Below are 12214 nucleotides of genomic sequence, written 5' to 3' on the forward strand. Positions count from 1 at the left end.
TCTGGGGTGCCTCTGGGCTCATCGCTCTTTGATTCGAACCGGGTGTCTGATTTTGAGGTTGGCGGGTGTGTATCTGGGATGTTGCCAATTCTCTAGGCTTCATCTCCTGCCTTTGGGTGTCTTTAGTGAGAGCTTTGTTTCTTTGATGTCGCCTCTTTCTCTGGCTCCATCACTCGCATTGTTGATAGGTACCGGACTTCAGGTTCTAGTGCAGTCATTCGCATGTAGTACATCCCATAGTATGGCCTATTGTCTCGGCTGGTCTCTTTCTCCTCTGGGATCTCCTGCACGGACATAGATGACAATCTCTTTTGTATCTTGTCAGGCTCTTCTTTATGCTCGCACTCCCAACATTTGTGTGGGCCTCGACAAAGAATGCAGTTCGGCGACTTGGTATTTGTCGAGGACGCGCTGGCCTTGGAGTTTCCGGAGTTGTGGGAGCCGGTTGATGTAGATCTCTGCACATCACCTCCTCCACTTCTTCTCTTATAAGTATTTGCGGTGTTGGAAGATACTCGAGAGCCGTTCTTTGCACCCTTTGGAGAGATTGGAGTCGGGCTATTGGAGCGTGTTGACGTTCTACTTGAATCATTCTCGGATTGCCCGCTTTTGCCGACTGAGTAGTCCATTAATCTCTTAGCGACACACATTGCAGCAGCGAGGGTATCAATCTTTTGCCTTAAAACTTCTTGCTACGCCCATTCCTTCAACCCATTGACAAAGTTGAACACTCGATCTTTCTCGTTCATGTCTGTGATGTCCAACATTATCGCCGAGTATTCTTTCATATAGTCATGAATCAAACCCTTCTGGTGGCACTTTATCAACTTCATACGAGCAACAAATTCTGTGTTGATCGGGGTAGAATTTTTCTTTGAGTTCCCCTTTGAACTCCGCCCATGTATCAATTTTGATTCTTCCTACTTCGATGTCTGCATGCTTGGTGCGCCACCAAAGCGTGGCATCTTTGGATAAGTACATTATGGCAGTACCCACCTTCTGATCGTCACTCAATTGACACACTCGGAAGTACTGCTCCATGTTGAAAAGGAAGTTATCTACTTCTTTAGCATCTCTGGTGCCACTGTAGTCGCAAGGTTTGGGCGGCTTGATCTTCACCGCACCAACCCCATGTGCGTCACTGCCCACAGCGCGCATTAAGTTAGCACATTTCTCAAGTGCTTCATCGACTTGTCCTTGAACAAATTGCAATTGTTCGCGGAGAGCATCTCTATCTTCCATCAATTTCACAATTTGCTCGACTTGCTCGCGCACAATGACTTGTAGCTGGGACCATTCGTCCACTTTCGTCTCGAGCCAACCGAGTCCTTCCTCGATGAATTCCATCTTCGTGTAGCCCTCCTTGGTGCCTACACGGGTTGCTTGCGACGAGGTTTGGGCCTCGGCTCTGATACCAACTGTCACGGTCCGGGAGTTTGGACCCCGAAACGTGCGGCGCGCTCTAGCCTTTAGGCGAAAAGAACGCTAGCCTTGAGCGGAAGAGGGGCTTGTGAGCACAAAGCAACAAAAGCGTGCAATTAAATTAACGGAGCACTCACGTCTATTTGGGTGACTAAGTACGGGTGGTCGGGGCTTATGACGGCCGATACTTCAAGGCGGGCACAAGCGGGTTCGAACCACGAGTTCTTAATGCATCAAGTTGGTTTGGAGGGGAGCTAATATGCAAGTAAGACACATCCAACAACAAACAAGCATAAAAGAAAAGCAACACTTGGTATAAGGCTTAAGATTTCATTAATCATTCATCCTCTAAAGAGCTTTAAATTGATTACAAGGAAAATCCCTAGTGAACGCTGAACTGATAGTAACACAATAATGGGACCTCAAGCTAAGAAAACATAAACTAAACGCTAGGAAAGCATCTAAAGGGATCTATTACATCAAAGGAGTTGGATTCTGACACTTTGTTTGCCTTCATGGTGCTACAATACCATTAGAATTGCTTATGATGAGTTATGGGATTCTCATATTATAGACCAATTATTGATTCTAAATGAGCGTGACAAATGAGGGCCTAAGTTCGAAGTTGTTGATCTCAATGGTAGGAGTAGCAATCACAATACTTCTTGTTATAGTCAGGGACGGATCTATTCATGTGCATAGTGAGTCACGTGACTCACCAGCAAAATTTTAAAAATAAATAAATAAATATATATATATATATATCAAAGAGACCGCCTATTATAGATAGGCGGTCTCTTTGCTGCTGCTATTGTTGCCGCCTACCTGGGTAGCACTTTATCAGATTTTTTTATTTAAATATCAAAGAGACCTGTTATTTAGATAACCGGTCTCTATTCTGCTGACATTGAAATATTTGTTGCGCTTTTTTTTAATTAAAGAGACCTATTATATTAAATAACAGGTCTCTTAAGTTATTCACTATTTTTTTTTTTTTTTTTTGTACTCCGTATAATTTTTTTTAATAATTCTTGTTTCTATTTATACTATATTTATGCACCCAATTTTAATATTTTCCCACAAAGCTTATTAATTAAGTAAAAAATCATAAAGTTAATTTAATGTAATAATTTTATAGTACCATTGTTTGTAACATGTTATTTATTTGGAATACGTACTTTCGACTTGTAAGATTGAATTTTTATTTCCTATTTTTGAATTGAAATCATTTTGGTGAAATATATATATATATATATATATAATTTTTGGATTGAAACAAGTGATCAATTATTTATGTTGACTCAGCAGTTCGAAAATCCTAGATCCACCACTAGTTATAGTGGTAAAGCATCTAAATCAATAGATGTCGTTCTATTTACTTCCACTTTTTAAGGGGAATTGAGAGGGGACGGAGGGGGCAGCAACTGGTGGTGGTAAGAAGTTTCGGGTATTGGAGTTGGGTGGCTACTCAGCAGCAAGCTAAATGGTAAGGTAGTTAGTTGTAGAATAGTGGGGTGGCGGTGGCAAATGGGTGGAGGTGATGAGTTAACAAGGGCTTTAGTTAAAGAGAAGTAGGTTAGTAATTTAATTTATAGGGCTAAAAATAAACCCAAAATCAGAACTGGTTAGTCATTTTTAAAAAATAAATAAAAAAAAGGTCACTACACAGATTATACGAATTTAGGGGATCACTATAGAATTAGCCAAAAAGAAATATAAATCTTAGCGGTTACAATGTAAAATGTCCCAAAAATTAATTGTAATTTTTTTTTTCAATTAAAAAAATCACCTATAATTAGAATTGCGTATTCAATGTCGTTTCTGACATTTTGGAGGCCCTCTGCAAAATGATAATATTTTTGTTGAATGAATCATTTATTTTTATAATTTTTAAATAATTAGTCTTGAAAATCGATTACATACTCTTGATTTAAACATGCAAAAGGGTGATCAAAATAAATAAAATAATACGGCATAAACATTGGAAGCAACGTCATAACATTGTTAGTTGAAGAATCAATCATAACAATACACCTAAATCTAATACTAATAAAATAATTAAGTTAAGCAATTAATTAAATTAATTATTGATATTGTTTACGTTCCTTTAAACTGCTACAACATGAATTAATTTTTGTAGCTTCAAATATATATATATATATATATATATATATATATATATATATATATATAAATATAAGTTTAATTGAAATAAATATATTAAAATATAATAAAGTTTAGATTTGTCCGAACTCTTACAAATTCAACCTTTTACGCTTAGGATAACAAGTAGAACCCCAAATATTGTAAGTGACTTGAATTACTCGAAAACGATGATTATAACAAAGATCAAATAAAATTATTGTGTTTTTAGTCGTATGGTGTTGTGTTCTCTTTTTTATCTCTCTAAAAATATAGAATTAGGGTCGTAATTATAGGCTAGAAAATAGAAAAATAGGTGTCGTGCAAAAAAATTGTGTATTATGACATGGTACAATGTGTCATGCCACGGTGCTTTGTACAGTGCCACGGTGTTTTGTATCGTGGCACGGTACATTTGGCAGATTTGTGCAATTTTGAAAAAAACCATATAAGGAATATAATATCTTGTTGTATACCATTGAAATGTTCTTGAAGTCTACTTTCAAACCCAATTCGAATTAGTTCAAAATATTTTGTAGGTTTTAAGATATGGCCGTTTGAGTGCAAAGGTGTTAGTTTTGGTTCGAGTTTCAGTGTTGGTCATACCTGATTCTTTTTAATTTGGAATTGAGCATATGATATATGCTTAGAAATATTATTTTAAGGCTTATTCAACAAAATAAGATTTGAATCAAAGTCATAGGGCCAAAATTGATGTTAATGGGAATGTGTAATTTAAAATCACGCTTAATAAGATAATTTGGACAACCGTTTAGGATCCTTTTTAATCTTGTTGTTTAATCAAGTGACAAGAATATTTAGAATTATATGTTAATATTAGTTCGGAGCAAATTAAATCTTTGTTTGTATGCCTTTGAGATCGCAAGAAATACTTTTCGCAATAAGAATAGAGTAGAGGCCAATATGGGCGAATGTGACTCCATGACTCACTTCGTATCATCATCCCTAATCCTCCTTTCATGGTTCCGAATCATATGGAGTTAGTAATCTCATGGATTATGAATGGGGCGTAACCTTCATAGGTCAATCGTTGTTGCCTATCATAGTCCCTTATTCGTGGTTGCCATCTAATGATATGTGAACGGTTTACAAAATCCTTAAAAACTTATTGGCGGCTCCCTACTTTGCTTTGTCTCTAATTGTGTCCATAATTGTATTTCAATTCCCACTTTCTAAGAGTGTCAAACATATTCACAACATGCTCAAATAGGCTCGCTTTGAATGACGCTTACATATAACAAATAATATGTTGTCAGAATGATATGTAATACGGAGTAATATTATTTTAGATTGCACAATTTTGGATGAGAAATATAGAGTATTTTAATAGTGTGTACAAAGAAAATTTATTCGCAAGGTTAGTATAAACCTTTAAAATTTTACATTTAATTAACAAGAAAATTATCACTTTAACAATACCACACCGAAATACATAAAATAATCATATACTTAAGTGCTTAACTTTAAAGCACATATAAGGGTTTGTTTGGCATTATTGTGATTTTCTGTTTTTTGGTTTTTTTTTTTTATTTTCAAAATCTTATGATATATGTCATATAATGAATAAAAAAAATTAGTCAAATTTATTAAAATCATGCTAATTTTGAAAACTAATAACAAAAAACTGGGAACATCTTTTCTTGTTTCCTGTTTTTGGTTTTTTGTTTTATTGAAAATAAAAAATTATGCCAAATAAGCTAATCGGTTTATTCATGACTATGGTTCATTTTAGCAAATGTTTCGGTAATTTAATTCACACTAACTTTTGACAATTTTTAACATTGATTAGAATATTTGTAAATTGATAATAACACCGAAAATTACTGTACATGGCATGAGACCCAAACTAGTTTATTACTTCGTATAAAGTTTTGTCAAATCCATGCATTGCATGGTATTGAAGCTAGTAACATAATATTTCATTGGTTGTTCAATTATTTAAGTTCATGGAAACATGAATGATAGCTACAGTATTAACTTTCTTGACATCGTAATCACCGACTCACCGTAGATGGTCGTGGATAATGGATAAACTATTGATAATTAGATGTGGCAAATAAATTAGGTAGATAACCAACCAAGCGTTCTTGGTGGAGGTGGTGGAAAATTTACACTATGGCTTTGAAATTACAAGTTTAAGCCCCATTGCCTATATTTGCTACGGAGTTGAGGATTCTTTTACCCTTCCCCTCTACTTTTAAACGTTGACCTATATAGCTAAATTGATTGACCAATAGAGATGTTGGTTCAATAGAATCTCTTGTCCTTATCAGTAAAAATAAATTTTTTTTTTTTTTTTAAAAATGCAGGTTAATCCTTTTTTTTTTTTATTTTTTTTACGAAAAAGCGGGTTAGGTTAATTACTTAATTGTATTCAATTTGAATAAATTAAGTTCAAATCAGTCCCGTTCAAATGGCAAGTCAACTTCGACTCTTCTATTGTCGATTTGCTTATCATTAAACATCAGTTCATACTAGTCATTACTTTTTAGCTCGGGTTGGGAAATTCAATCCAACACTGTTAATAATTCACTCCAAATATCATACCAGCTCAGCAAATGCAATTTTAACCTCCAGTACCCAAAATGAAATCGAACAGAATTACAAAGGTATAAATATGGACCAAATCAGCAAATTTATGGATCAAATAACACAAAACAAAACTCTCTAATGCAGCTCATGAATCTCTCAGCAGGGAAGACAAATATAAGAGGAAAAAAAAAACCCATTTGATAATGTTTCCCAATCGGTTGAAGTAGGAAACCAAGCTTCTGAACAGCCAACAAACTCACAACACAACAATAAACACACTATCCTACTATGCAATGGCCATTGAATTTAAATCTATACAAATGGGAAAATATCAATAATCACATAATATAACCAACTCGGAATCCTAAAGAGAAGATGCTTCAGCTTTACAAACAGGGCAAGCATTTTTCCTCACAAGCCATTGCTTTATGCAATGCAAGTGATAAGCATGTCCACATTCCAGTTTCCCCACCTCTTCTTCCACTTCATACTCATCCTGCATAATTGACAGCAAATACAACTTACAACTTTAATTTCATGTTACTATCGTATTTAGGGTTTGTTATTGTTTTCAGTAATTTTAACTTAATGACATGAACGGATTGTCAGATATTAACATTATGTAGTGGCAACTTCAAACTGACCTGACAAATGCTGCATTTTCCTTCTATGTCTGCTGATATGTGGGATTGTGATGGAAGTTCATTAAGGATAGAGAGCTTGGTTTTCCTAAGACATCTACCAATCTGATCATCTCCCAATCCAGTACTCACATGCCCGATTCTATCACCAAGTTCAAGCAATTCCTGTTTGGACCATCAGAAAGATAGGTAGCAACATATAAGCAAAACTGAAACCACACTCGTGCCTATATGTTAATTAAATTGAAAAGCAATGACAAGATCACAAGGGAATGAGAAAAGATAGTCATACTTCATATGTCATATTATCAACATCTAGTCTCAAATCCCGATATCTATCAGCACTACCTGATCTTCTGCCCGTCAACAGACCATTTTGAAACATTAAGATCTGTGTACACAGCATACCCATATGTTTGGTAAGATGTCACATTTATTCAACATGATATTTTGAAACATAATTTACTTCAATTTCAATTACTAACAAGTAGCACAAAAACAATGGGAGAATTCAGCAGTCAGTACTCAGTACAGAAAAATCATAGGTGGTCAGAAAAAGAGTAACCACAGTAGACTTCAGGTTGAATACTACTTGCATTAAATTAATTATTATAAAAAAAATATAAAATATAAAAAAAAAATAAAAACAAAACCACTAAGATCATTCTATGACATCAGGCATTTCCCATTCAAAGTACAACTCAAATATTATTTGATATGAAATCTTCCACAGCCAATGAATTACAGAAATACAAGATGAAGATCACCAAACCCAACTTCTCCATATATTTAATATACTTCCTCTGTTCTTTTTTACTTGACCTGTTTCTTTTATCACGTTTGCCAATGCAAAACTTTAACGACCAATAACTTTAATTCTCCATAATTAAAAAATATAAAAGTTATATATTATGATAGTACTTATTGTGACGAATTAAAAGTGATCCAACATAAATATGTTTTTCCTTACATATTATTCACAAAACACGATCAAAGAAGGGGTGGTGAATAGTGTAAAAGTCAAAGCGGGTCAAGTAAAAAAGAACGGAGGAAGTACTATTTTTTCTTCCTTAGGAACACTAAAGTAGATCTTATGTTTTATCAATCTCTTTCTAAATTATTTTGTATCTAAAGCCAGGGTCCAGAATAAGTTTACAGCAAGCTATTTATCATAGCATATCTCCAAAATCCATATCAACAAAGCATAGTTCTAAATGCCCATCTAGCAATCACTACATCAAGTTGGAATGAGAACAAAGATGATTGTGACCAAAGTGTTCTAATAAAATGGTGTTGTGAAGACTAGCTTGAAATTTTGAGGGTTTTCTTCAAATAACAAAACACCCAACAACTTTATAAGTTTTCTGGGCCAATGCAATGTAGCTGACTCATTTAGTCTATATTATTTCACGACCATCATGATTCAAGAGAGAGAAAGAAAAACAAAGGATGGGGCATCTGGGACGACATTCTTTACACCAAATAATCATACAATATCAGAATTTGTTTAATCAAGTCAATAAAACAGGAATTCAAGGTTCCTTACTCCATTTTAAATGTGTTGGTTTTGCTACTTCAATAATATCTTCAACTGTCTCAAAATAAATTTAAATAAATAAAGAGCTCCATTCAATCTTTTAGGAAATATAGATCACAGCCATGGGGACTACTTATGTGAAGCAGGAAATAAAATAAAATAAAATAAAAATCTATCAGAATCCATGCTGCTTTTTATTTTATTTTTCAAATTTTTTAGTCACTTGCTTTTTTCTTTTCTTTTCTTTTTTTTTTTTTTCTCTTTTTTCCTTTCTTCTAGGGGTTAACAGATATTACACAAATAGAACACTTTGTAATTTTATTTTTGTTTTCAATAAACTGTCCTCGTTTTAAGCTAGAACCTAAGCATAGATAATGGCCATAATGCATCCATAACTTTCTCATTTTTTTCACACATCATTGTTTACTTTTCAGGTAGCTACCCACAAAAGTCAAACTCTCAATATAGGTTATTAGAATATACTCCTATAAGTAGAGGAATGATTCTGTGACACTATAAACATCCAACCACATGAGGATATAATCAAAACTTGCCTAACAAATCATTATTAAATCCCTCGAATGAGGGTCTAAAGTAGCAACATAAATTCACGAGCAAGCTACTGAATGTAATTAATAGTTTTCCCAAGCAAAACAGAATCTTTAGAGAAATAAAGAATTAAGGGCATTATGATAAAGATGTGGTTTTCAAGGTTGAGAACAAGGGAAAAGTCAAGTCCACTTTACCTGCTTTTATGCACTAATATCAGCAATTAGAATTGGCAAATTTAAACTTTAAATCTTTTGACATCCCATTTCTAAATCAGAGGATATGTTTGATTTTTATGGTCAAATCTTCTCAATTTTTATAAAGCAAAAAGTTTAAAAAATGCTGTTTTTTTTACAGAAAACCACTCTTTCTTCTTGGGCTTAAATATAAACAATTGGCTAAATACTTGGTGATAAGCATATGATAAAAATCCTTTCAATTTAAACTTTGTGTGCTTTCTCAACTATGGACTTTGTTATAAGATAATTGGTCACATTTAAAGAAAGTTGAAATTTTCTGTTATTATTGTTTCTTATCAAGTGAGTGTTGCTAAAACTAGATTTCTATATTTTATCTTAGAAAGTACTTCAGCAGGTATAACATTTATACCATATAATATAACGAAAAAAATACATATGGTTAAAATTAATATTAGGCTAATATTTTCTAGTTGTACCAAACAAATCCTGTGAAGAGGACTGTAGGAATGGGGTCAACAATGATAACTGGGACGCCCTATAGTTTTATGTTTAAACAACAAGGCAGATCTGGGTGGATCATTACTTTACACCTAATATAGATTAATCTGAAATATATAATTTTTCATGAATAAATGCCATATAAAAAACAGGACACTAATGTAATAATGAAATAGACGCCGCACATGAAATTATATTTCTGGTTTAGGGGACAAATCATACCTAAAAGCCTAAAACATCATAAAGTAAAAGTCACTTGACAAACAAATGAATTGGCACTTTCAAAATCTATTACTAAATTGCTAAGCAAAGTTTTGCCTTTCATAAAGGTTAACCTACAATGCAACCAGAGGTATTCGCCACGAGTAGATTTGATAACTAAAGTCATATAAGCACCATATAAACAAACCTCAGCTAGCCCCTCAGGGGATCGATTACGCAAATGATGATAGTAACGGGCTTCAAAAACATCCGGCCCAAAAGGGGGAATATCAAAGGCAAAATCCAGGCCCGGAGCAGCGAATTGCTCAGCATTCACTCTTTGTCTAGAATAGGAGGCTCTCTGCAAGTAGACAAATATACAACGAATTAACGACAGATTGTAGTCAAACATAGTCAAATGATACTGGCAAACGGATAGAAATCGAACCAAAAGACAGTAATACAACTCAAGCGAACAGCTAGCAATAAAATTTAATAAATGTACTCGTATAAATTAGGCCAAAACTCTCTTCAGTATCATTAATTCCAGAATACCCAAAACTCAACCGACGTGTGATTGTATCATTAATTCCTAAATTAACACCATTTTATGTGTATCGTTGTATCAAACCAATTAATCTAATCAGTTATTCAGTTAAGACAAATATAAGAGACTTAAGTTAGGCCATCCAATCTATATACTCCATGTTATTATAATCGCAACAATTGATGGAAAAACTACATACTATCTTAGCACTATTGAAATCAAACAAAGGATAAAAAAATGATCTACTGCATAAAAATATGCCTTCCGCCTTCCCAGACAAAAAGCAGCACCAATCTTAAGGTATAAAGTTCGATTCAAAAATCATATATTTAACAATTTACGTCCATAATTTCATCTAATCCAACAAATTATTACACACAAAAAGGTTTTAAATTTAATTTAGTACTCGTAAATCTTAACAAATTCTCCACATTATTACTTCGCATAGTTAATGTTGAATTCCTCTACTTTAAAATTTTATATCATCCGTCTCTAAAATTCCTTTCTGTTTCGAGAAATTGCGGTCCAAAGGGTAAGAATTTATTCGAGATAAAGGAAGGAACTTTATTTTAACCCGGCTACATTATGTCATCATCTTCCACGAATATCGGCTCAAATTTCTGGGTTTTAAAAATATTATAGGAAAATCACTAAATTCAATTAAAATTCACCAAAACATTTAATTTTTAAAAAAAAAAAATCAACAAAAATTGATGCTTAAAAATAGAAACCCAAGACCCAAAATCTATCAAAATTTAGAATCAATCTACACCAAGAAAAACCCAAGAAAAGAAAATAATAACCTCTCTATGTTGCAATTTATCAAGATCAATTTTACCACGGTTGAAATTGTTAGAAAGAGGTCTAACACAATCAACAGAAGCAGCAGCAGAAGCATCCCCACACCATAAATCTTGAACACCAATTGGGTCTTCCATTAAAGCACCTTGCAATTGTTGAACATTCTTCTTCTTACCATTTTTCTTCTTCTTTTTCTTACTATCATTATTATTATTGCAATTGTTATTGTTCTTGTTCTTGTTGTCACTCTTATTCTGTCGGCTGGTTTCCCAATCAGCCGAGGACCTTATAACACCGGGGACGGTAACCTCGGGCCTCGCCGCGCACCCGAAACCCCGTAAACTTCGTGTTTTGGGGGTGAATTTCGAGGTTTCATGGTTAGTTGAAAAGGTAGAGAGTAATAGGGAAGAAATGGAGGATTTACAGCGAGTAGATTGGATAATTGAAGGCATTTGAGGGTTATTTGGATCTGATGAATGATGATTTCTGGGTTTACGGCATTTGAGATGGTCTGCAATTGTGTGGTCTGATGAAATTGCAGCCATGAATGATGGTAATTTGCAAGTTCTGGAGAGAGAAAAAGAAAAGTGAGGGGAAAGGTGGGGAGAGTAGTGTTGCTTTTTTTAGGGAGGAATGGAATATGGATGGATTGAGTGGGAGGGAATTTAGGGGAAATTTTTTTTAAAGAAGTCGTACTAATGGTGTGTAATTAGTTTTTGTTATTATTTGATATTCTTCCATGCTCTTGGTAATTAATTATGTCCACTTTTTGTGTATCAATATACATTACCAGGGTACCACTGTACGAGTGTAGGACTGTATTTGTATTTTGCTAGGAGGGACTGAGTGAGGGAGGGAGGGACGGGAGGGAGGGACGAAGATACATGTATATTGTGTTGTGTGACTTGTGCGAATGTGTCTATCAAAGGTTGAATTTTAATTCGAACTTGTGAAATTGCGTGTGATTAATCCAATTTGACAAGAATTAAACCATTAAAACCCCGTCATTTGGAAATTGAAATTTAATCCTAAAGGATTATATTTACTTGAAATAGAATCAATTGGATTTTTCTGTTCAAAAAATAAAGAATAAATTGGATTTTTGTTGAACCATTTATGATCC

General features: G+C 34.0%; 1 protein-coding gene across 1 annotated transcript; it reads right to left on the minus strand.

Annotated features, from left to right (window-relative positions):
* Positions 1-6186: 6186 nt before the first annotated feature.
* Positions 6187-11889, minus strand: LOC110694703. The gene is made up of 5 exons (XM_021871877.1): positions 11094-11889; positions 9952-10104; positions 7051-7149; positions 6762-6923; positions 6187-6613 (listed from the first exon to the last, which is right to left on the minus strand). Exons 1-5 carry the CDS (start codon positions 11634-11636, stop codon positions 6482-6484), a joined length of 1089 nt encoding a protein of 362 aa, XP_021727569.1. The 5' UTR covers positions 11637-11889; the 3' UTR covers positions 6187-6481.
* Positions 11890-12214: the final 325 nt, after the last annotated feature.

This window comes from Chenopodium quinoa, unplaced genomic scaffold, assembly GCF_001683475.1.
Source record: "Chenopodium quinoa cultivar QQ74 unplaced genomic scaffold, ASM168347v1, whole genome shotgun sequence".
Taxonomy (NCBI): domain Eukaryota; kingdom Viridiplantae; phylum Streptophyta; class Magnoliopsida; order Caryophyllales; family Amaranthaceae; genus Chenopodium; species Chenopodium quinoa.